A 26,604-nucleotide genomic window follows, 5' to 3' on the forward strand; every position below is an offset into this window, starting at 1 on the left:
GGTGAGGACATATAATAATTAACAACCCAGTTTGTTCACTGTGACAACAGTGAATCTCATTTAACTGCATAACTTGGCATGCCACTATGGGTGTGGTGCATAGATGAGCCTTACACCATCCACCTTTTTTTTTTTTTTACTGTTGTTGTTCTGATCACATCTGAGATATTTTCTGAGCCTAACTTTGTATCCAGCCCCTCATTTGCAACACTTGTTGACAGAGTATTTTCATATCTTGATGTGTTTATTTTTATACACCTAGCACAAAAGGCGAACTGTCAAGGGGAGCAAACGCCAGCCAGCTAAAAAAGGGGATTTAAATGTCATTTTGAATATTTGCAAATAAAACACAGATGTACTTGGTTTTACAGTCAAAAGTACAAAAAAGAGATAAATTTGCAGTTTACTTTTTTTATTTTAAGGCTCTCTATAGAAAAGAAACTGGAAGAGAAAGCAACTCGGCGTTGGCAAACAAACACCAGAGGCTTTGTGCTGCTCCGCGGCACGTTGCTGTGCGAGTCGACTCTCTCTTCTGACAGCTGACCTTACTGAGGAGGAGTGCGTGACAGCTCTCGTCACTTTACCTGTTACCTTCACAGGCCTCGTCTATCAGGTGCTCTGAATAACATGCCGCCATAGCCTGCAACCACAATGTGCAGCATTCCTACTATAAACAGTTTGCAAAGGCGACACATCCCCAGAGACTAAATGGAAGTTGAATAATTCAGTAGTTGGCAGGGATTAACTTTCCATCGTGTCAAACATGGTTGACAGACAGGGTTATTGATTTAAAACTTTAAAAAAAAGTAAATGGTGTATTTCAAAGAGGATCAGTGTAAGAGCATCAAATCTGCTGTTGAAAGTGAGAGGACAGTTGTGTTCATCATGTGAAACTAACTTTAAAATATGGCAGACCGCAGTAGAAACACCTCAGAGAACTTTAAACTCCACACAGTCTTAAATGAGGAGTCTAGTGTGAAATTAGCCAAACAATGGAACATCATTAGAGAGCTGTCTGAATTAGAAATGACTAAATTAGATATGATCCTCACTCATTTCCTATCTGTGGGATAATAGACGCTGTTTTAGAAGGGTTTTCAGCTGTGACTTTATTTTCCACTAGAGGGCAGTCTGGATTCATCAACCAAACTTTAAATCTGTCGGAATCACAGGTTGAATGCACAAATATTTTACATGTATGTAAACCCTTCAGGTTTTATTAAGACCATATTAATATGAAGGAAGTACTCTTCTTCTGCTCTTCATCTTGGATATTTGTGAAAAGAAGCCCTTTTACTTTCGGTTGCCTTAAAGAAAGGATAATCCATGATACCATGATTGTTTTTCCTTTTCTCTTAAGTGCTGAAATTACAGGCGGAGAGGCTTTAAAAGAAAATTTAAAAGAAAAATTATGGAAATAATGTGTAATTCTACTACTAACTGGAACTCAAAACCAGAAAGCACTGAATTGTGTTCTCTAATTCTGCTTGCGATGCACTTTTTGTTTAAATTTTTTGGTTTGTTTTTATGATTGTTGTTGTTTTTTTTTTGAAGGATTCTTACAAAGTAAAGCGTATTTGGCATTTGTTGGTTGTCTTATTTATATCATAATTTAATTTTTTGTAACTTATTAAACCCAAAAAAGAATTCGGCATCCATTTGCTTGTTTCAATCTACATATTCAAATCTTTTTGAAGCTCAAGAGTTGAAAAATTGACAGTAGCAGACAGTCTGGGAAGACATTTTTATTCCTTCTAGCTTCTGTTCTGGTTAAAAGCTCAGCCTAGACATGAACCCTTATGTCTTTAACAGCAGTTTTTTTTTAAATCTTTTGAAAACAGAATTTCTTTGTTCTGTCCTGTGAAGAGGAAGTGATTCAGATTTGGGAATCCAAGCAGAGAATCACGTCAGGACTAAATGTGGACGATTTGCTGTAAGGATTTACTCACTGAAGTGTCACCTTTGAACTTCAGCTTGGGTTTATAGGGCTCAGGAGGAAATTAATGAATTTTTGCAGTTTGATAAAAGTTAAGAGTAGCTTTCTGTTTTTCAGATAAGCTGAAACTCTTCTAGACTCCTTGGAAACATTCCCCTTGTGACAGGAGCCAGAAGAGGCTTTCATAGCTGCTGGAATATCTGGCTAGACGATGAGCTCATGGGACTTCCCCACCATCTTGGCCTTGTTCTGTACTTACCTTCTTACATATTGTCTGTCTGAAGCAAGCCACCCTCCCCCCCCTTTGACCTTTCCTCCACACACGAGTTGATCATGGAGGATTAGTTGGGACAAAGTGAAACAGAGCCACCGCCGAGCACGCTCAGGTTTGAGCATGCCTAGCCAAGTTCTGCATCATTAAAACAGTTAGCTGAGAATAAATGTCTATCACCTCTGCTGCGTTTGAAATTGCCTGCCAGCAGACATACTTTAAGCACAGTACACTTGAGGTGAATGATTATGCTTCTTTGAATCATAAAACCACAGTGAGGATTACATTTGGGGAAAATATCCACCGTTTTATCTCATTTGATCTTGACTAGTCCACTTGATTGTAGGCGCTCACGCACACTCGCACTCGGCTCAACACGCAGCCACTTCTGCATGCTGAGCGTTACCTACATATCTCCTGCTTTAGTGGTAAAATTCACAGCTGTGGGAAATAAGCAGGCATAATCTGGAGAAGTGCAAAGACTCATTAGAAACCTTCCAACACAGGCCTCCGCTTTGCTTTTTGGAAAAACTGACATGGTGAAAGAAAACCTACCCAGGATTCTTTTTGGACCTTAATTGGATTTGGGGTGCCGCTTGTATTTTACAAGATAACAACAGTATTGTGCGGTTAGTTCCTTGACAAAGCATGTCAATAGAGACACAGTAGAGCTGAGTTTAATTAGGCGTATCGATAAGCAACCACTGAAGATGCTCAACTATGTCGAAACTTGTAGTGTGAGAATTCAATGACTCTTTGAGCCCCCCCACCTCTCTAATGGGCTGGGGCCCTAAGCAGTAATGTAGTTTTCCTCTGCCATTGACTCTCTCTGGGAACAGACTTGCTATACCAAAACTCTGCAAACTCTATGAGTTACAGTAGTTTTGAAGTCAGGCCAGAAAAAGAGAGTTTTTCTTCAAGTTAGTAGAAGATGAACTTTTGGATGCAATCACAGCACACAGTCTGTGTGGATAGATCTCAGTCAGCCTTTCACATCTGCTCACTGCAACTTTGCTCCATTTCTTCTTTGCAAAACTGTTCAGCCTGCATCAGGCTGCTTGGGGATTGATTATGACCAGCCCTTCTCGATCACCGCCACAAATTCTCTATGAGATTAATGTCTGGGCTTCAGAACATCCGCCTTGTTGTGTTAAAACCATCTCTGTGTAGCTTAAGCTGGATGCTTCAGGTTGCTGTCTTGATGGAAAATAAATATCCTCTGAAGCCATAGTTCTCTTGCAGACATAAACAAATTGTCCTACAGGATTTCTCAATATTTTGCTGCATTTTTTTTTTTTTTTACCTTCTATCTTCTTTACAAGCCCTGTGGGCCTGCTGGCTGGTGACGAACCTGGACAACTGCTGTTGTATGAAGAAAAGATTGTAACTCCTTCAGATTTCAGCTCTTTCTCTAGTCTCCTTACATGGTCATGGTTTGCCAGGAGGATCTTTTTGACACAGATTTGCACATGATATATCCCTTCCATTTCCTGACGATAGATGTAACTGAATTCCAGTTACAGCTCTGTGCTTTGGAGATTGTTTTTTATACATCTCCTGACTTACACTTTTCAATAACTTTTCTCTGATTTGATTGGAGTATTCTTTTGTCTACATGCTGTAATGGACCTTTCCAGACACAGCTGTCTTTTTATTTTGCAATTTAAAAAAAAATTAATCCAGATATTTTTTTTGTGTTGATTTTATTGTTCTGGCATGTGTGTATTTTTTTTACTGCGGTTAAAAAAAAAAAGATGAGCAAAATCTAAAATGAATAAAAAATCTAGATTACATCATCAGAACTGTAATTACCAGTGAGGTATAATATTTTAGAAAAAAAAAAAATCAAGCCCTCAAACAATAATTACTCTTGTGCTCTAAAAAATCTTTTAATTTTGATTTTTACTTAACATTTTTGTGCAAATACAGAGAACCTGTGATGTTTTTACTCATCGTCTTACCGCTTTGAGAGTCTCATGCCAGTCCATCCTCAGATATTTGACTCAGAACTCTGCTTCTTCTCTCTTGATAACTAGATTTCCTCTTGAACTCTTTGCTCTCTGTTAGTGCCAGTGACCGAGGCTGTGGTCGCGAGGCATTCCAGGGGCAAGCCCGCAGCGCTTGTGTGATGACTGCACTAAAGTGTTGAACTCAGCAAGCCACTCTGTTCCCCTGTGGTGCTGGCCTGGTGAGTACCAAGACATCCTGCTGGGCCTGCGGTGGTGTTGGTAACCTCGCATATAAAGAGTGTTTTTTTTTTAAAAAAGAAGGGGAGAAGGGGAAAGTTCTGTGCTGTGATACCAAGTGGTTTCATGTATAAATCTTTCACATGATCGGAGTGCAGCTTCTTACACATTTGAGGCGTCCCTGGCTTAGCTTGTGGCAAACAGCATTTGCAATGGCTTTCTCTGAAGAAAGGGTTTCATGACCCCCAGGTTTAGCGTGAAGCTAATCGTTGTCCTGCCAAGAGTCTACAGCTGCTACAGACTTAGCATTGGACAGCTACAAGGCTGTCCTCATCTAGCCTATCGTTTCATTCAGACTTAAAGACAAACTTTAAGCACAAATGGATTGTTTTGGATGTTTTGAATGCAGCTGATTGCATTGCGTTTTATTTAGGAATATCATAAAACAGGGTACTGGATACAAATCCACACCACATTAAAAAATATATGTATTTCTACTTTGTTTTCAACATTTTTTATTTTTTTGCTTTCATTATCCACTACTTTGCATCAGTCTATTAAAGGAAATGCATCGTATCTTGAGGTTGCAACCTTGCTGTTGCCTCTGTGCGTATCACATCTCTGGAAGGTGTTGCATAAAGCTATCTCTGTCCCCATAATTTTCAGTCCAATTTCACTTACTAACCATGGAAGACCTTTGTTGCTCTCCTGACACCTTCTTTGTTCTCCCTTTGCTCTTTACCTAACATGCAGCCAAAGTCCTCTTCATGAGGAGAATCATAAATTAAACATCACCTATGTCTCCCTTGCGTGTCTGTCGGTGTAAAAAATAGCTCGTCTCGGTGCACGGTGTGTTGCCCGTGCACAGCACTCTGTCTCGTGCTCGGCTGTAACTGTGTGCACTGACTTTCTCAAACTCCCAGAGTGGCTGTGAGCTCATTTGGTTACACAACTGCTCACAATTACCCAGAGATTTGGCCATGGGGACACGGGATATTTCTATATCCCTGTCGGATGTTGTTTTAATTACACCAAACTGCTCGACTCTGTGCTGCAGATTGACATGGTTTCTTTCTTCTTCTTCAGAGGCTTTTCTGAAAGTTTACCTGTAACCAAGTTTATTTCTGGCAAAGCAGAACAGAGTGGCTTGTGAAACCATATTAAATCACATCTTGTATCAAGACTTTTAATTTAACTTAATTACATTATCACAAGTCATCTTTAAAGCACAGGTAATGACAACATTTGGATAGGATGAAAGATAATGAAAAATAATCTCCCCTCCTCCTTTTTCTGCCTCGAGCCATTTAAGTTTGTGTGTCTGTGTGTGTGTGTGTGTGTGTCTTTAATTCTCTGCGAGGCAGAGCTCTTATCTCCAATCAGCGTCATTGTGAAGCCCTAATTATATTTGATTGAGTAAAAGAAATTACACATGAGAAAAGGGATGATAATTATAGTGCAGAAATCTGCGCGCACCATAAAATGCAAACATAAATGCATTAACGCAGTTGATTAATTCAGGTGTGAAAGAGGCGGCAGGTGTAAGGATGCAGATGGTCTGGAGGCGTAGATGCTCCCTGAAAGAAAATAGTTGAGAATCAAACTAGTCAAGGATCGTACTTTGATTTGGGGGTTAATTTTGTGCTCATAATCAGGCATTTGCAATAATGGTGGATACAGAGCATCTTCAGTGTCTCAATTTTCACCCGGGAAGCTTTAATGTCCTGCTGCTGTCCTATTTGCAAAGAAATGTTCTTTCTGTAGAAATGTTTGAGTGACTCCCAATATTAGTGACATGACTTATTTGACAAAGAGAGAGGAAACTTCCCACTGGGAAAGACCCTGTACGAACAGGCAGATAATACGGTGCTGGTTATGGTTTTGGATCAAGATGACAGCAAACAATATGTGCATGCAGGTTTTTTGGTAACCAGATGATTCACATAAAGCTTTCAATGCTCCTGTAAACAATTACTGATTATGAGTTATTATACCTGAGGAAGCAATTCATTCTGGGTTGCACTTTAAACAACCGCGGTAGCACATTCTACATCTTAACTGAAAATAAATAATGCATTTTTAATGAAAAAAGCGTGTAGCCACTGGTAAACACGGGTAGAGAGCTTTACAACAAATTTCTATTTATTACAGAGGCGTAATCTTAGTCTGAAAACTATGCAAAAATCCAACCCTTACTTTTTTGTAAGTGTTCGAAACCTTTAGAAATCCCTATGCATGAGGTGCGTTACACCCTGGACAGGTCTCCAGTCTATCACAGGGAAACACAGAAACACACATGACAAAATAAATGCACACACACACACACTCAACACCTAAGGGCAAAATGATGTTCCCCTCTCCAAATCTAAGTGTTGACATGTGGTAGTGCCTTTTTGATCTCCAGATCAAAATGGTGCACTGTGGCATCCGAAGATGCAGGTTCCTGGCAGCCGAGTGCATTTCTTCTTGTTTTCCTCGTGTCCATCTGCTGATTCCACGTCTTTTTGAAGCTCTCCACAAGAGGTCCTTGGCGTCTAGACAGCTTTTCTAATAGTCCTTTTTAATTCCCTGTCTGAAATCTTGCACGGACGAAATGTCCACGGCCAGTTTATGGCGTAATGATTCTTTCCACTTGTGGACTATGAGCCCAGTGGCGCACCAGAAGTTTAGAAATTCTGCTGGGACTGCCGCCATCAGGTTGCAAAGCTCTTGAGAGAGAGCTCACTGGGTTTTTCTTTGTTTTTTTCCAGTGTTAAATGCTTCTTGCATGACACCTTTCTTCTAATTATTGATAGATTTCAGCTGTGTCGTGACTTTCCATGCTGTTTTGCACATCGGTTCATGTGTTCCAAATATCCTGTCATTCTGTTTTACTAAACATTTTATTGACAGTTATGACTTGATTTCCTCGTGTGTGTGTGGACTGGATAAGTTGCTACTCACGTCTGATGAGAATTTCACGTCAGCTGTGCTTGTAGAAATGTAAACTCATTGAAACTGGTGTGTCGCTGTGTCTGTAATGAACCTCTATCCGTTAGAACCCTTTGTTGTTTTGAGGTTTATTAGTTTTTTGTTCCTCGGTTTCTTTCTTTGACCAGCGTTGTGTCTGTTTTGTTTTAGTTCAGTCGCTCTTTGTGATTCTAGTTTATTTCTTGTCTGTATTTTTTGTTATTCTACTTGAATTATGTGTTTTAGATCTATTCTTTAGTATTAGAATTATTTTCTAGTCACCTGTGTTCTCTCTCTCATCCCTTGTGCCATTTTTTTTCTCTCTCTTCCCCTCACACCTGCAACCCGGTAGCTCATCAGCCCAGGTGTTTTGTTAAAGCATTCACCCTCCCAGTGTTTAAACTCTTCTCTTGCTCACACTCCCTTCTGGTTCCTCCTGTAAAACCTTGTTACGTCCCTGGATTTCCCTGAATTTGTTTTGTTCTGGATTCTTGTTTTTGTTTGGCTCTCTGGCTCCCTGTGCTGCCAAGCTTTTTCCTCACTTTTTTATTGTCTTAATTTCTCCATTGAGTCTTTCAATGTGATCCATGCTCCCAGCTCTTGTCTGCATTTTGATCCATTCTCAGACTCACACTATGGTCACTTTTAGAATGGCATTACTGAAATAAATGAACTTTTCAAAGATGTTCCAAACACCTGAAGTTAATGTTGGGTTGTTAAGTAATTGTAAAAGAAGCTTTGTTGAATGGAAAGTGTAAAAATAAATAAATAAAATAAATTCCCTGAACGTGTATCACGAGGGGGCCCAACAGAAGTTCTGCTCTGGGCCTCATACAGCCATGGCTCGCCTCTGCTTTAAATTATCCGGCATAAATGCGCCCTGACTGTTTAGTTGGCCCAGATGATGATGATCTCCACGCTTTACTGGGTAACTACAGAATGCAATCTCCAAGCTATTACTTTTTTTCATCTGAGGCGTTTATAAACCCATCAACCCTGTTGCCCCCCTTTCATTCCCCCACCTCCTTACAACAATTGCTTTTTACCACACTGCCGTGACGGCAACTTGTGTTTTTGCGCAGGTGCACGAGCCGGACCCGCACCTCTGCGCACGTGGTAACCCCCTGCTCACCTTGAGTCCAGCCAGCACCTGCGTGTAAGTTCCTGCAGAACAAAAAAAAAGAGAGGGAGAGAGAGAGAGAGACAGAAAGAGAGAGAGAGGCAGGAGCCGGAGCGTCGGAGGAGTCAGGAGCACTGATCGGGTGCTCCTTCCTCTCTCCTCCCCCTTTAGACCCCGTCGAGCACTCCATCTCTCGCTCCTTTCCTCCCTCTCTCTCTCTCTCTCTTTCTTAAATTGGCACCGTCTCTGGGCTCGAACCATGATAACAGAACAGGCTTATTGCGCTCCGCGTTGTAGGGCTCTCCTCCTCAACCCCGATCACTTTAAACTGAAATAAGAAGACGTTTAGAGGAGAGAGGGGGGGGAGAAGAGAGAGAGAAAAAGAGAGGATCGCACCGTATCCTGTCAGCGGGTGCTCAGGAGGAGTAGCAAGACACTATATTTCTGCCACACACACCCTTCTATGTTCTGTGTGCTCCTGCGCATCGCAGATCCCAGAAAGTGTTCCTGTCGTGTTGAACTAAAGGAAAAGTTAACATGTATCTGCACGCTTTGGTACGCGCAAGCCTTGGATTTGTGGGTTTCCTTTTGGTCGCCTTTGTCCAACAGTCAGCTTCAGGAAGTAAAACCCCTCAAGGTAAGTTGTCGCCTCCAAGTGCCTTTCATTTTACTAATTGCAGCCGATCATGTGCCTAAATTAGTTAATCAGACTGAAAGCAAACACGTGTCCAAACAATTTAGAATCAATATCAGGGGCGCCCACAGAAAGTTTTCAAAACGGGTGGCCAGATTTTTTTTTTTTTTTTTTTTGGGGGGGGGGGGGGGCTAATAATCTTGGGGGTGGCACTTAACCAAAAGCCAAAACTGAGTTTTGTTGTCATGGGATAGAAAGAGGGTTAAGAAGCAAGGTTGGATTTATTATTACTGGAGAAGCACCAATCAGTCGGCCAATTTTTCCTTTATCTGTTTTGTAAAATGCATAAAAACTAAGTAAATGAACCATTTTTAGATCTAGAAACACATAATCCAGGACTGTGAACACCTACTTTTTTGAGTTTAATAAAAATCAGGCAAAAGTTCAGGTAGCTTTAATGTAAAAATGTGGGAAATCTTTTTGTTGTTGTTGTTGACAAAATAAAACAAAATACAAATCAATTTACAAACAAAAGTATCAGCAGGACAGAGCTAAAAGAAAACTGGAAATTGGTACTGGCCAGGAAAAGGGTGATCAGTGCATCTTTAATTATTACTTAATAGTCGTGCACTACAGTGGACACAAAAAAACCCCGTACTTTCCTATCTTAAATTATTAATAAAATATAGAATTTAAAACTCTACAAATGAGATTTGGTTGGGCAGAAAATTTATTAGCCAGACATTATTCATAAAATGTAACAAATGCATTATTATTGTCAAACAATGTAAAAAATGTCATGTAAAATTTATCATTGAGAAAATGCATTCTTAAGTGAGGAAACACCAGAGACCGGTATAAACCGTGCAAAAAAAAATATTAATAATAATAATAATTTTGGAAGTCTAAACCACAGCTAAAACGTGAAGCTCCATGTTAATCATAAGGGTGGACAGAGTTGGCACCACAGATCTGAATCAGGCAGACTGTGATTACTTTGAAACACAGATCTATAGTTTTTGGATTCCAGTTTTTTTTTTTTTTAAGCAGATGCTTCCTGTTTATTCTGCGTCTCATTTTGCAATCATTTAATTGCTTTTTATTGTCATTCGTGCTGTGTCAATCTGCACAGTTGCTTATATTTATAAAGACTTGCCAAGACAAAAAGAAAAAAACAGGGAAAAAAACCCACAGTGAGACTGAAATTAAGTTGTTTTTTTTTTTTCTGTGAGTTTGCTGTTGTTGGAATGAAGCTGCTTGCTTTGATCTTGAGACGGCATCGGTTGTGTGAACGGTTGCGTTCACACAACGGTTCACACGTTCACACAACCTGCAGGTTGCGTTCACACAACCTGCAGGTAATCATAGCAAGAATACGGGGAGGTATTTGTCACAGTCTAGACAAGTATTTGACACCAGCTTGCAAGACGGACACACACACACACACCAACGGTGGAGTCTCTGTCTGTCAGACACTGCAGCTACAGTGCTGTCCTCCTCTCTCATCTTGTGAGAATTCATTCAGACCAGACTGACCCGACCACCTTACAGGAGCAAGAAAAGACACGGTGCAAAACCTTCGGCTCTCTGATCCTCTCTTCTTTCTCATTCCACCCCCTCTCACAGGTTTTCATCACTTAATTTTCCCACAATACAAACGCCGAGCAAAGCTAGCCGAGTATTTGCATGCAAAGACACATCATGGTTTGTGTGTGAGTGGCTGATTGTGGTCAGTGATGTTTTGCACTCACAAAAAGACATCTCTCGGGCGGTCGACAAGGCAAAGAGAGAGAGAGAGAGAAAGGGGGTGGGTGACTATTTTGCATCCTGGGTGGTCTGCCCCCACTTGTGGGAAAACTCAATATTTACATTTTGCAATTAGAACTACTTTTTTCTCACTTTATTCTCCACAACATCGATTACACACTTCCTTGTAGTGTGGAATGCTCCTTGGGAGCAAGCAGGGCTGTAATGGCATGCACCTGTTTGTTGGTCACCGAGTGAAACGCTCCGGACGACCCACTTGATCAACTTCTCCTCCGGTTCCTGTTTATCGGTGCAAAGCATACTCCTTTGCTGCGGCTCTGAAGCTATTTGTGAGCATGTTGTGGGCCTAACTGCAAATAAATAATGTGATTTAATGTTGAGGACAACTCCGAGATGCACAAAAGTCTTCAAAAATGGAAGTGGTTTAAAGAAGGAAACCAGAAAGAGAGATGAATAATAGCTGGATTAAAAAAAAAACACACACACACAAAAAAAAAAACGCAATTTGTTGGTTGAGTATTTATTCAGCGCAGATGTTGTCTTTCATCAAAGTCATTCTAATCGTGGCACTGTTTCTGGCATCAGCCATTACTCAAAGAAGAAAAAAAGGGAGTGGGAGTGCAGAGAGTGAGAGAGAGAGAGAGAGAGAAAGAGACAGGGAAGATTTGAGGATGTGGTGGAGAGAATGACAAAGAAGGGGAAAAATGAGAGCAGGAGAGATTAAATGCATGGAGAGAGGAGCTACAAGTGAGCAAAGAAAAAAAAAAGGGAGCTGTACACATCATGGCAAATCACTTTCCCCTCGAAAGGAGTCAGGATCTCTTGCGGTGGCACCAAGGCAACGGTTGGTGTGGGGCTGACATGCTGCTGTGGCTGGCTGTGTTGGTGTAACCTCTGCTCCGGGGCCCTGAGGGTCTAAAGACGCAGAGCTGCCGGAGTGGGGTGGAAGGCCACATGCAGGCCCTGACACACTGTGGGAACCGAGCGGCCTTAGAGATATGAGGCCCAAGTGACGGGGAGGCTTACCTTGAGATGCTAACTGAGTCTGCTCTGGCTGGGTGCGATGGAAGGGAAGAAGAAATCCCCCAACGCTCACTCACCCCTCTCCTCTTGCTTTGTTTGCTTTGTCCCCGCTTCCTCTCCTTTGCACTTAATGAAGGAGCCATGCTTTTTCTTAGTCAAATGCATCCAGTGACTGCATTACACCCACTGAGTCAGGGAGCTCCCTGTCAGCCATCGTCATCATTTCAGATAATGATTACCAGAGCTCCATTTCATTGACTTTTATCCGTTCTTCTTTATCTTCTGACATGACCAGATGTTCAGCAGGTCTGTGTAAAACTGCGGCGTCTTTGCACAGTGACTCTTCCGACATTTGGGCAAAGTCACGAATCAGTTTCTGGAACTGCTGTGAACCAGAAATGCCTGTTGCTAACACTGTTATCTTGCTGAAAGAAGGCAACTGTACTTTTCACTCATATACAACAAAGACAAGTACAATGATTTGGAAATACATTATAGAGTTTTTTCCCGGAAAACATGCTAAGCCCAGCGGTTGGGGCACTCTGCAGTCGTTCATCCAGTCGTGTTTTTGAGTTTAAAAAATGTTTAAAGTTGACAGGAAATTTGAAAATATTGCTTGATAATTATGTGTTATTGGAAGATGCATATCTGAACACAAACTATAAAGTCTTAAAAAATTCAAACATTAAAAAAACAACAACTTAATGCTAAGCCTGGTGGGGGCACATTAAAGCCTGGTGGCCCGCCAGGCTTCTAGCACAGTATGCATTATATTTAAATACACTGCATAGAAAGACGTACAATTTTGGAGGCAGATTTGTTTTTTTACATTAAATCAGACAAAAGGTTTTCTGTCTAATTCAGATTACCAAAGCATTTATATTTGCTAGATGCTAGGTTAATAAGATAAATAACTTCTAGGGATTTTGTTTTATTGCTTTCAAGCAGTTTGCAGTATTACTATTCCTTTCAAACAACACTTGAAGCACACACACACATGGCCACACAGCCAACCTGGTCTAAGAGAAAAATATGGGAGTGCTGTTTCAGCCAACTCATCGACAGTGTGCAGCAACAAGCTATTCTAATAAAAAGAGATTTTTACAACCTTTGAAGGTCAATAATTATTAACGGCAATGAGACTTTAAAAAACAAAACAAAGAAACACTTTTTACCTGTTGGCCAGATTTTATCTCAGAAAAATGCAAGGATTAATGTTTTTGTGCTTCTCAGATATTTTCAACAGATTGAGATGTAACCATTAGTAATAGCTTTTATGAATTTTAACATTTTAAATTCTCACGCATTTTGCACGTAAAGAGAATAAGACCTCCATTGAAACAGCTTGTTATGAAGCTCTCTCTTTTTATCATCTCATCATCATTAAGGACTGACTCACAGGAACAGTATGATCAAACTTTTGAAACCCCAACTGTGGCAAACCTTGAGATCTTCAACTGGCCTATGCGCGTATATTGGAAAGTTTTCTCATAATCTTCTTCTAATTTGGCTGCTGAGTGTCAGAATAAGGATGGGAGACTCCTTCCAGTCATAAAGCTTTTGACATTTTTATGGCTTGTAATGTTGAAGGGATTGTAAGAACCTTCCGTTCTTGAGCATAAACTTTGTTGCGATCTCCTTGTGTGGGTTTTCAGTAGGCTTTTCACTTTCCATCTAGGGTTAGTTAACCTGCTTTAGCTTAATTGGTAACTCTACGCAAGTCTGAATAGACTTTATTTTTATGAGTACAAAGCGTCTCGCTGTATGACAGTGGGGACGAGCATCTTCTCACTGTGACGCCATCCTTGTGTCACTTTGTTTAATTTTTAAATCAGTTTTTCTAGAAAGCAATATATTTTTTTTTAGAAAAATGCATACTTTTACAAAAAATATTAAAATCTCGACTTTTTCACATTTTGTCGTACTGAAACACTAGACGTCAAGAGAGTAAAACAACAACAACAAAAGAATGGCATACATACATAAGAATACATACAGTCAGCACTACAATGGTGTCATTTTATAGAAAGTAATGTTCATGTGTTAAGATGGCCTAGTCAAAACCAAGACCTTAATCCAATTAAGAATGGCTAAAATTAATGTTAACAGGTGGTCCCTGTAGAATCTAACTGAGCTTGAACTATTCTAGTAAAACTGCCAATCTGTGGATGTATAAAGCAGATGGAGAGCTAGCCCAACACACTTACAACAAAACAGTCTACAAAGTATTGAACAAATGCATACTACACTTTTGAAATGAAAACCATGCATGGGTTACCTTCCTTTTCACAGTTATGCGCTACTTTGGGTTGGTCTGTTACTCCATACAAGATATATTTAGGTTTGTGCTTGTCACGTGAAAAAGTTCAGAGTACCAATACTTTTTCAAGGCATTTTAAAATAATAAAAGTTTTTGACTTCATTTTTATGCTCTTTCGTTGAAAGAGTTGGAGGTTGAAAGGATCATTCAGACAGAGCTTCACTCCTGCCGATCGCTGTGGCCTTGAACTCGGTAGATTGTGCTGTTTATCAGAAAGGGAGGAAAAAAAAGACCAGAGACCGCCTTCTGTCATGCCGAGTCATAATGCCTCGACATTTGGACACCATTTTAACATCTCTCGTCGTATTCACCTTTCATTTCGCTGACTGCACGGCTGCTGCTCTGTCCCCTCACTGCACAAGTGGGATATGCAACGGTCAAACCTTCCTCTGAGAATAAACTTTGCCTTTAAAACATGCAGACTTAAAAGTGCCGACTTGTCTGCTAAGGTGTCATGCACAAATGAGAAACAAAAGATGTTCTTTCAGGCTTTCTTTGAAGGAAATGCTTCTTTTAACTGTGGTAACGTGTGACTTGGAGAGACTATGGATATTATGTCTGGACTGTTTTATCAAACCTGCGTTTTCTCACTGGGATAATTACATTCATGCACAGAGTGCATATATTTTTGCAATCAGCATACTCTAGGAGCTTTTCACGTTCTCATTACGATCAGAGCGCTTGAGGTGAGGTCAGCCTGGACGTGACCTGCGGTCACTCTCTGATGAGTGGGTGGATGTTACCAGTCCAGTTTCTCTTTAAGCAGAAATTAAATGTTAGCGTCTCATCTGTTCCTTTAAATCACCCCTCTGGGACAAATAGAGTTTTATTGAATTGTTTGAAACTGGTGCTTCGTGGAAGCTGTGGATGTTGTTCATGAGAAGAGAGACTTTATCAGTATTATCCTGGCATTAGTAGAGTGGTGAAGAGAAATTCAAATCCTGTCTAAAACATAGTGTGTGACTGATTCCTTTCTGTAAAATGTCAAAAACTCGGGCTTCAGGAAACTATATTTTTCCACTTAATGTTAACAATTGCATGAAGTCACCATGCAGTGCCTAATGCATCTTTGAGTTTTCTCCATATTGCTATGCTACAATGTCACGTTTCGAGGAATCTCCTCAAAGCTTGTTTATCGTTTGTGATAATTCTACAGTGAAAGGGACATTATTTATGTTCTTTAAGTGAATGTGTACATACACACACACACACACACACACGCACACACGCACACACACACATCTAAAATGTGCGTTGTGCATTTGTATTCATCCCCAGTGAGGGAAGTGTCTACACTAAATTTGCACATCTACAGATTAAAACTTTTGCCCACTATTCTTTTGTAAAGTAGCCAAAGCTCAGATTGCATGCAGATCATCTGCAAACAGGAATTGTCATCTCTTGCCAATTCTCAATTAGCTTTAGACACTTGAAGCTTTTCTTGGAACTGTGCCATTGCAGTTCTGACTTGTTCAAGATTGTTGTCCTGCTTGGAAGTGAAGATATGTTCCAAATTTTCTTCCAAGATTGGCCTGTGCAACTTCATCCATCTTTCCATTAACTCAAGCCAGCTCCCCTTCCTCCTCCCCACAGCATAATACTTCCACCAACATGTTTTACTGTAGGGCTTGGTTGTTCAGTGTTAGTTTTGCACGAAGGTCAAGAGCTTAACATTTCAATCTCATTTGGCTTGAACGTTTTTCCACAGAAAACGTTTTTGTTGTTTTCCTACACGGCTTGTAGCAACCTGCGAAGTCGATTTCTTGTTGGCTTCATTTAACAGTGGTTTTCTTCTTTTCACTCATTTCTAATAGTAGTTTAAGCCATAAGCTTTGTTCTGTCTAAAGATTTTTCCACCTGAGTTATTGATCACTTCAGCTTCTCCAGAGCTCCTTTTTAGGTTTTAATGTCTCTTTTAATGTATTTGTAGTTCCTTTCTCTTTATTTGGTCTGTGAGCTGTTCATAGATTGATATGTGTTTTTTTTTAACCTGACCCTGCTTTAAACTCTCCTCAACTTCACTTTGCCTACCTGAGCTGTCTGTTCCTCGGCCTTCCTGATGTTTGATCACTGATATTTTCTGAGGGCTTCACAGAGCAGCTGGATTGAATACTTTTGTATTTGACTTGTTATTTTCTACAGTAACTGTACTTATGGTTGTTTTAACCCAGTAGGAAAGTGATTTCTTTTCTTTTTGTATTAAAGCCATAAGCTTAAATCTCCACAATGCTTGTTTAAAGGTTGCTTGGGTTAATGAAAGATTAATTACACATAATGTCATGTATTAGTTTTCTCACACATTTACATCTGATAAGACACGAGCTTTATTAAAAAAAAGGATTGAACAATCAAAAAGCAATTAGCACTCCTGTGTCTTCATTGTCATACTTAGCTTAAGTAGATTTCTTTTCAGTACGTTTTTCAGACCTTTAGAAATGCGAAAAAGCTGAAAAGCAATCAAAATGCTTTTATGCTTGTTTTTAAATTTGTCTTAATTCGATCATATAGTTTGCCTGGCACGTTTTATTCTTTTGTTTTTTCATCCTGCTGCAAATCAAAATAATCAGAAGAAAGGAAAGATATGTTGAACATATTTTTTATTTTTTTGAGATGCACTCCTTTGCTTTTCTTTGATAATTAGAACTGATGTCATCCCTAATACCTTGTGCAACTACCTGAAACCAGGCAGAAAAAAGACCTTGTTTATTCCATACACAATCCAAGGTTTCCCTCTTGTTTGTTCAGCCTCGCTATGTGAATAAAATGTAGGGGCCAATGTCAGCATGCAGTTTAGCAAAGCTTTGCAGAGACGGTCTGAACACAGAGAGGAAATCACATCTCAACCTTCCTGATATATAATTTAACAATGGAGAAGCAAATAAAGTTGAAACTTGCAGACTTTTATTTGTTTGTATTTCTGTTGGTTAGGCAAGCAAGTTCATCAACTAAGAGATGGTTTATATGTTCAGAGAAGAGGCAACGCCACAGAGTTTGTGGGAGAAAGAATTCACTGTAAAACATAATTTTACAGTATCACTTCCCAACCTCATGACCTTTGCCGCATGTCTTCCCCCTCTCTCATTACCCACTTTCCTGTCTGAACACTAGACAATAGAGTCAATAAAATCTTTAAAAAAAAAAACAACAAAACAAAACACAAAACTTTGGTATCTTAATTGTGTGCCTGATGTTATAAAATCAAACTACGTCTGGCATAATGGAAGCAATAAAATGGCAACCAGTGTGTACCGAAAGGCCGTACTGCTGTGTTGTGCTGCATCTCTTATGGATGCAGAGATGGTCACCAAGGCGCTGGCGCAAATCCTCCAGCTCCCTAATGGCCTGTTTTCTCTGAGCAGTATGGCGCGGACCGGTGTTGTTTGGTGTTCTGTGTTCCGGTCCGACGTTTTCAGGAGATTGCTAGACTCTCCCTGGACAAGCAGAGTTAAACCGAGACGTATAGCTCATTAGTAAATCCTGTTCTTGCTTGCAACAAGAACGGGACGACCGTCAGCCATCAGGACCCCAGAAAGCAGCAAATCATGGTGGGTGCACCCAGTCTCCTGACCCCGCCATGGTCACTCACCCCAAGTTCTCCAACCCGATTTCACCCCATTCATGCTCCCACACCCTGAGTGACCTAAGCTTGGAGAAGCATTTTCTTTCGCTGTTGCTGGTCTACGTCTCACAACAGCATGAGATTTTTCCAAAAGTACCAACATAATTTGCTTATCAAATCAGTAATGAGAAAAAAAAAATGGCTGTAAACAAGATGCATAGCAAGGTTTAATAATTTTATCAAACAACTTGCAGTAGAAAATCTTGGGGCAGAAGAGAGAGAGAGAGAGGGAGCTGGAATAAAGGTGGAAGTGACCTCTGCTGAAGAAGATTTTTTATCCTCTTCTACTTACAACTTTTTACTTAAAATATCAGAATGTTGGAATATCAATAATATAGTATGAAACAGTACCTACATAAAATCCAGTGTTAACGTAAACCTTCAAAACCAGAAAGCTAAATGGATTTGTTGTGCATATTTTTCAGTAGAGTTGGAGAAAACAGATAAAAATACAAGATTGATCAAACTTTTGTATTCCAAAAACAGTTTGCTATATAATTTAACATCCTCGATTCCTCAAACCCCAGAGTAAGAATCTGAAAATATTCATGCCTGCACACAACCCTTTGCTTAAATGTTTAAAACTTGTCTCTTGTTCTGTTATGATGTACATTGTTATAATCCACCTATTTCAATTTCTAATAGTTCCCAACTCAGTTGATTTGAGCAATTATTCCTGGATCCGAGTCTCAACCTTACTGCCAAATGTAATGCAGTGATCCCCAATAATCAATTTAACATCTCTTTGGTAGACTAGAACAACTACTTCCTTCTATCTGCACACATTGAGCCATTGCTAAACAAAACCATAATGTGTGGACACAGCAGATACCCTGTGTAAGGAACCTGTCAGCTGTGGAAAGCTTCGTTCAAGGTACCTTTACCCCCTTTCCTTTTACAGAAAATCCCTTTAACAGCAGCTGGTGAGACCTTGGCGACCGCAATTTGTTACTTCGGTACGTCCACAACAACTTTGAACCCAGAGGTTTGGAAAATCATCAAGTCTTTACAGTACAGAAAAGTACAGAATGCACTTTAATCTAAACAATGTGATCCAAACGATGGTTCTCTTAATGTGGCATTGTGGTTAAATGTAGTCCTCTGTCCTCTGTCACGCTGTCCATGGCCTTCCTGTACAGATGTGGTGGTTTATTGATGACATCCTTGTTGAGGAGTCTGTGCAATGTTACACAGACTAGAACATTCCAGGTGAAATTGTATAAAAATTCTGCTTTCAAAGAACCATTCAGTCTTAAACTCATATTTTGATACTCCTGCATGTCAGCTGAAGACTCGGTGAGACCTCAAAGCCCTCCAGCCAAACTCACCAGGTCTTAGATTATTAACCCTTTCAGCGGTCGCATCACAGACTTTGCATTTGTTTTCATGTTTTATGACTTGCTGATTGGGGAACTGTGGAGAAGATCTCAGATGCTTCTCCGTCCTCCCTTCCTTCTTTTGCCCTCCCTCTTATTCCTCTCTGTGACCTCGGGGCTGAGTAATGGGGCTGCGTCTGTCTTTAAGAGCTCTGTGGGGTCAGGGAGGGGCGTCATTATTAGGCCAGTCTATGTTGGTCAGCCTCGTTGGATGGGGGGTTGGGGGCCGGAGAAAGAGCCTTGTTTACAGACTGTGCATGTTTACATTCCTAATGGTAAGCGCCGGTTTTAGAGACTGCTGGAAGTGAAAGGAAATGCTCTTATTCTGCTTAGTAATGGAAAAATCCAGCCCCAATACATCCAGGAATCCAGATGAAAAAAGCCAAGTTATTTATTTGGTGGGCTCTGGCCTGTGCATTGTGGGCAGAAAGAGGAATGACTTCATTGATGAATCTGACACTTCCAAAACGGACAAGGGCATGGGAAAAACTACACAATCCCCTGCTGTATTTAGTGAACTGAGCTCCACATTCAGATTGTTTTTGTAATAATAAAAAGGTGAATCCCTGTTTTCATATTTGTCATCCATCATGCAGGCATTTAGGGTTACATATTATTTTCAATCTTGTTTTTACAAGTCTAATAAATTATTCATAACTGTAGAAATGGTCTTACTAAGCAGTCTGTATCTCTCAAAGGCTATATGTAGTTTTTGAAGATAAACTAATTTACAAATTCAGAAAGGGAGATCATTCACACTCACTCAGGAAAAACACTCTAGCTTGCAATACCTGTGGAGGAGCTGCAGGGACCCACGGCTCCAGTGGATCCACAGAAAGACCTGCACTATATATTGAGTTGCTTCTCCCATTACATTATCAATATATGCAATGTTCCAATACCAAACCACAGCTTGGATGCAATATTACATGGACTAGAACATTTCAGGTGAAATTGCATAAAAAAAATTATGCTTTCATATAACCTTCATCCCCAATCTTGGTGACAATGATCATCACAATTTGTCACTGAGATGATGTCATCACGATGATGACAACATTGTCATAATTGTTGACATAGCCGTTATGATTTGTTGTAGGTTTTCCTACAGCCTTAGCTTTTAATTACAAGTTCTGTTAACATATTGACTGTTTAATCTAGATTATTTTCCATCTTTCTGCATCCACCTGCCTTCAGCCTGACTTGTGGTGGTCGTTCTGAGTGGTTCCTTTTTAAAGAACCTTGTTTTCATAACGAGCTCTTTGAGTTCCTGGGTTCTGTCTGAAATTTTTTGAAGGATCTTTTTGAGGATTATGTGCCTTTGAAGCACCCTTGGTTTGTTTGGTTACTCATTAAAACTTAGTTTGTCATCTGTTGGCTCTGCCTGTTTGAGTCCCAATTTGAGTCCTCCAATTATACGTCTCCTGTACCTCTGCCAGGAAAATCTGAGGCAGGAATTAGTAAACAAAGCCAACAGACAGTCTATGCAAAAAGGTTTCACTTTATTTATTTTTTAACACATTGCTTTGTGTCAAATGTGGGATGAATGCGCATTGAAACCATTGGCAAGCATAGGAAATGTGAAGAAAAATAGATGTTATTCTGTGATTGATCATATGAATTGAAATTCAATTTCTATTTTATTTTAAATGATCATCGGCAGGTCTTCGCTAACTTTGAGAAGCTTTTAATATCATTTATCCAGGTTCTGACTTACACACATAAGAAATAATCATTTTATTTAGTTTTTGTCTATCGTATTTATATTCTATGTTTTCAGGGTCTTTACTAATAAAGTTTTTTGAGTTTTCTGGTGTTTTTATGTGATGTACTTATTTATGTATGGATTACTTTATGTCAGAAACAGTAATCAAGCTCATTTAGATAAGTTTGCTTTTTATATGGACTGGTGCAATACAAATAGTTTTACTTACTTACAAAACTCAAATGAGGTAAAAAGAAAAAAGGTTAAAAAAAAGGATTTCCGCTGGGTTTTGTTACAGAGTAGCTTCTTTTAAAGGAAAAAAAGTGAAAATGTATCATACCTTGTTACATTTGAGCTTCTCAGATACGTTGCTTAGTAAAGGACACGCTTTTCTTTATGCAAAAAGTTAGCATTTCTAACTTTTGCTCCTATGACCAATAATCCTTTCTCCCATCAGCCTTATGTGAGCAAAAAACTTGTATCTGATTTCAAATCTGTGAGTAAAGAGAACCCAAAGGAAATGAAGCGTTTTATAAGCGAGAGGTTAGTGAGCTGGCTCGGTAATGAACTGCACATCCAGGTCACTGAGCTCCACCTTTTGCAAGTAGCAGTAGTTAATAGCTGCTTTACAGCTTAGACAGACAAGCATTCACTTTATACGTCCGTTTGACAGGAAACAACTAAAAATATCACACCCGTGCTGTAATTGCTACTTTGCTGTCTTTATAGTTGGTACTGTATCTGGCCAAAGCAGCCGCCAATGAATGTAATTGCTGTGTGCAAAGTGGAAAGTGTCATGTCAGTTAGCTCTGCTTGGATTTATATGTGTTACACAGCTGGACTAAGTGCCACCCTTCCTGCGCATAAAATATGCTTCATGAGGCTGCAAGAAATCACTAACAGTTGAGGAGAAATGCTAAGAGGAAAGAAAAATCTCTTGCAAGTAACAGATTATTTTTCGTCACTGCGGCTCCTCGTAAAAGATATTTGGTAGTAATGTTCATCTGCAAGACACGACTTCTGACAACGACACCATCACGTTAGCTTCTGTGTATTGACTCTTATTATTACTCTACGAGTCACTTAATTACTGTAATAAGTGTTTTCCTTCAGGAGGTGGTCTGGAGGTTTGTGAGTCATAGTCTATTAAAGCCACACATGGTAAAGGAAAGGAACCAGATGCCTGGACCATCAAAATCACAGAATGGCCACTGTTCAGTCAGAGCTTGAGGTGCCCAGAGAAACCCTCAGTAAATGACGCGCTTTTTATTCTGATGTTTCCAGGCTTTGGTTCTTTCTGTTTCACTGAGAGGACTATGAAATGTTTATGGAAGTGCTGACAGATTGAAGAAGCTGGCACAAAGATTCAGTGTATGCTGGTGTGAACTGCCACCCATAATTGACACAATAATATGGCTCTAGTATATACAGCGCCCTCTACAGGAGTACGAAGGCCTATTTTTAGTTTGCCGGCTTATTCAGAGTTCAAGTTATCCTGAACTTTATCAAGGTTTCCTGGCCTTCGGAAAAGAAGCGGACCTAGACTAAAAGCTGAATAATAGTCTCATCTGACCAGATCAAATGGTCCCAGTTAGTTTTAGTGGTGTTTAGCAAACTCTTCACACTTAAACATTTTACACAGACACCTGGTTCACATGTGGATCATTTTAGCCATTTCCTGACTTCTAATGAATACCACACACTTTCTCTTGTCTTTTCCATTTTCAACAGTGGCTTGTTAGACTGGCTTCTTTATCATTTCTTATGCATAACTCATGGGGGGAAAAGAAATCCGAGTCAGTGGAATCAATGGAGGATATCTTTTGACTAACTTTTGACTTTATATTTTACAATAAAATACTTTTCGCATATAAGCAAACTATGGACGCTCACTCCCCACATATCAAACCTGCTGCTAACAGTGTGACATTGCATTTAAAAATGTTCCCAACATTTGATCTTTTTATCAACTTTTTGATTTTATTCTTCAAATCTAATATCAGATTTATTCCAGATAATTTAACTTTATTTTATGATAGAAAATAAAACTAAATCAGCAAAAAAAAAAAAACATCCCTTTTCTTTCTCCTTGTCACTCTTATTCTCTTTTGGAGAAATAAAGACTTTATTTTTCCCATATATTACATTATTGAAATGAACAAATAGAACAATAATTTGCGTAAGTTGGAATTTGACACAATTTTCCTCAAATTACTAGATATTTATTTATTTTTTTTTGCATGTAACAAAAGTTCTTATAGTACGCCTCTTTGTTTTTTGTGCAACCTTAGTTGGCACTATTCAGGTCTTTGCTTGACTGTAATGCATGGTCTGCATGCAAAATGTGTTCTGGTGCACCTTAACAAAACACTTATTTTGTTGCAGACATTAGCACTAATGAGTGGACCCAAGCAAGAAATAAGCCTGCTTACTTCTTATACTTAAATGCCTTGCATATAATGGCAGAAATTAATGCATTCATAATGTGTTTTACCTCGCTAACTTGTCCTGAATCTCATCTTGCATGTTCCTGTCTATGCCTCTGTTTTCATTGGATTATTCTGAGGCTCAGCGGTCCAAGCAGGGAAGGGACATGGGCCTCTGAAGTTGTGATCACAGTATTTGAAAGCCTAGGATCAGTCAGTGGTTATGACTCCTAAACGTTTTAGAGTGTGTGAAGGATGAGTGTAAATATCCCAAATGGAAGCGGTGGATATTTTTATTCAAAACCTTTTAGAGGCTTGCTGGACAGCCAACAGTGTGTCCCTTCATTAGCTCAGAGGGAAAAATGGGCAGTAGTTCTGGTGAGATGCTAAATCTTGTCTCATGTTGACGTATGCATTTCATCTAAATCTTTTTTTTCTTCTTCTTCTTCTTTGTGGTTTGGAGGCTGGCCAGTGTGCTGCCCTGATTGACCTAAAAATGCCCCGGCTTGCTTTAAAGAGTGAAAGCTCCATTGGAAGCACTCTGGAAATTCTTGTCAATAAACAAAAGGAGCTGTTTTTATTGTCATTCACACTATTAGAAACAACAGGCATCGCATAGAATATCTATTATTATGATTTTAAAACATATTTAGTTGAGATCTTGAATCTGATTTGTTTGTTTTTCATCTTTAGGTTCACATATAAGCCTGCAGTAACCAGATTTCAGCCAAAGCTTTAAACGTGTTCAATTCATTTGCCTTCTGGACTTGAAGAGGTAAACATTTCTTGTAGTTGGGAGGGACTGCTAGATGAGGACCGAACCACCTGTGAATGCTTTGTGACAGACGAAGGACCCACAAAAGCAACTATTGTTCATTGAAAAGAGTTAATAGCAAAATAGAAATCGAAAAAGGATGCTAGATAGCTCTGAGTGCTTGGTAAATACAGCAGCTGAGTTAGCAGCGCTGGTTGTTAGCATCACCTGCTAACATTTAAATATGGTGCACTCACTGACAGGAAAAAATGTGAATCTCTTAGTTTCCAACCAACTAGTTATTGGTCATGACTGGTGGAGGAGAAAACCAACTAATTTCTCGGAGTATTTCTCCTTCTATCTATGATCTTAAAGCTTTTTGTCTGAGCTTAGTTTTTAAATAAATTATTTGTTTGCTGAAGATTTTAAGATTCACTGGGTGATATTTTTACATGCACAGATTTTTCTGATGTCCTGAGACCATTTTAGAAAATGATTATTTCCAGATATGATGTCTGGATTTAACACAAACAGAGTTGAATGTTGGAGTATTACATTGAAATCCGATTGTTGTTGAAGACCCTCACTCTTTGTTTCCATACAGTGTTTCTGCTCAGATCCTAAAGTATTATTTAGACCTTAACTCTGTCTTGCTCAACCGCAATCTAAACTGTAGTGTAAGTGTGGTTTAAAGATAGATAATTACAATACTTTTCTCTGTAATTATACTCAGTTTGACAAACACTGTGATCACAGGAGCACTCTTTTAAGGTATTGAACTCAGTAGCCTTCCTCTTCTACCACAAAGAGCTGATGAAAAGGAATCTGAAATGGACCCTGTGGGGGAAAAAAAAGGGAGTTTTACTTTGCTTTTCCTCCACATATATCTGTTATTCTAACAATTTTTATTGCTCCCGTAAAGAGCATCAGTCATTTTGGTGCTATAGACTAATATTTAGAAACTGCTTGCAGGCAGCGTACGCTCAGCTACGATATTCGGGTCTCCAATCAGTCTATTTCTGTCTCCGCAGCACGGTTGATGGGTCGAAAGGGGAGCAGGTTTGGGGCAAAGCAAACAGTGAGGGTCTCAAAACTCCAAGTAAACATTACCCTGCATATGAACTGCACACCTTTGGGCCTGCAATTCTCCCACACACTCACACTTGTGCTCCAGCTTCTCCAGTCTCGTTCCTGGTCACACACTCTTCAGCCGGCCCAGTTAAATGCGCTGCTTATCCTGGGGCCTTCCCATAAATCAGGGAGGAAACACACCTCTGACAAGGTCTCACCTCCACAGCCAGCAGCCCTTTTAGGCACCTCTGACTCTAATGTGAGGCCTGGTTTTGAAAGAAAAAGAATAGGTTTACACTGAAATGCTCTTAACAGCTTTTGTTAAATGTAATTTGTTTGATTCAGCCACAGTTGGGAGCAAAATAATGACGCCCTGCTGAGTATTTACTTCGTTCAAAAGAAACATTCACATCGTTGTCTTCCTTGTTTATTTGTCTCTGGAAAAGAAAGTAAAGTGATTACAGATAAACAAATTAACCTCACACGAAAGATATGTTGCACTTGGTCTATGCGAAACATACAACATCACATCTTAGACTCCTCTGTCCAAAACTCTAGACGTTCTGGTCTTTGTCTTCATTCTTTCTGGCAAACTTGTTGTTGGAGAGCAAAGATTTCCTTCTTACTCGCCTCTGAGGAATATTAAACGTTCTCCATCGATTTATGATTGCACAGGAGTTCACTTTCACATCAACAGTTTTGTGTGAACTTGCTTGGGCGATCAGAGCTGGGCATGTTGGTGGTTGTTTGTAACGTCCTCACTTGTGTATTGCTTTCTACTCTGTGGAACGGCTGCATAAAAGGATTTTAAATTGCTTATCTAGCTAAAGCTGCTAAAGTTTTCTTTCAAACAACTCTTGGGATGTCACCATGCTTCTCACTCTGACGTAAAATGTTAAGAGCAGACAAACTAAAGTCTTGGGTTGCGTTGACACCAAAAGAGTTATACACGTCAAAAACGCAGCTGATGCTTCGAGTTTGATGCGTCAGAATGCAGACGCTTGGCATTTTGTTCTACACCTAGCATTTTGTGCTTCAGGCATGTCTGCTTTACATTCAAAGTCTACGTGGAGGTGCGTTGAGGGCGTGTCAGACGCGTGTACATTGCTCTAGCCGTTGTTTTTCCGATGCCGGCCGATTTGTCGGACGCGTCAAACGCTCAAATCGTTCCCAGCGCTTAAAATCGCGCCGCATTGGACGCACAAAACGCACCACGATGAACCCCAAATGGACTTTGAATGTTAACCAGACGCGCCTTGGTGTGAACGCACCACTGAATGTGAAACAAACTTCTCATCTTACGCACCTGATGTCATCCATCGAAAGCAGGAACAGATGTAGAGGTGACCTAAATTACTTTTCCTTTAGATTTTATTATTTAATATTACTTGAATGAATGTTATTAATCAGCATTGTTAAAAAGCACATTAAATATCCATATCCAAAT

At 39.7% G+C, this 26,604-nt stretch overlaps 1 protein-coding gene across 2 annotated transcripts in view; it reads left to right on the top strand.

Moving 5' to 3' along the window:
- The first annotated feature begins 8,579 nt into the window (after positions 1-8,579).
- scube3 (signal peptide, CUB domain, EGF-like 3) overlaps positions 8,580-26,604 on the top strand; it is a 100,599-nt gene continuing 82,574 nt past the window's right edge. Inside the window, exon 1 of one of the 2 annotated variants that reach the window (XM_007560823.2) lies at positions 8,580-9,099. In XM_007560823.2, the coding sequence (XP_007560885.1) occupies positions 9,000-9,099 (100 nt within the window). In that variant the 5' untranslated portion in view covers positions 8,580-8,999. The remainder of the gene's footprint in view (positions 9,100-26,604) is intronic. The other variant, XM_007560825.2, reaches the window with a different exon arrangement.

Source organism: Poecilia formosa, unplaced genomic scaffold (genome assembly GCF_000485575.1).
Source record: "Poecilia formosa unplaced genomic scaffold, Poecilia_formosa-5.1.2 Scaffold120, whole genome shotgun sequence".
Lineage (NCBI taxonomy): Eukaryota > Metazoa > Chordata > Actinopteri > Cyprinodontiformes > Poeciliidae > Poecilia > Poecilia formosa.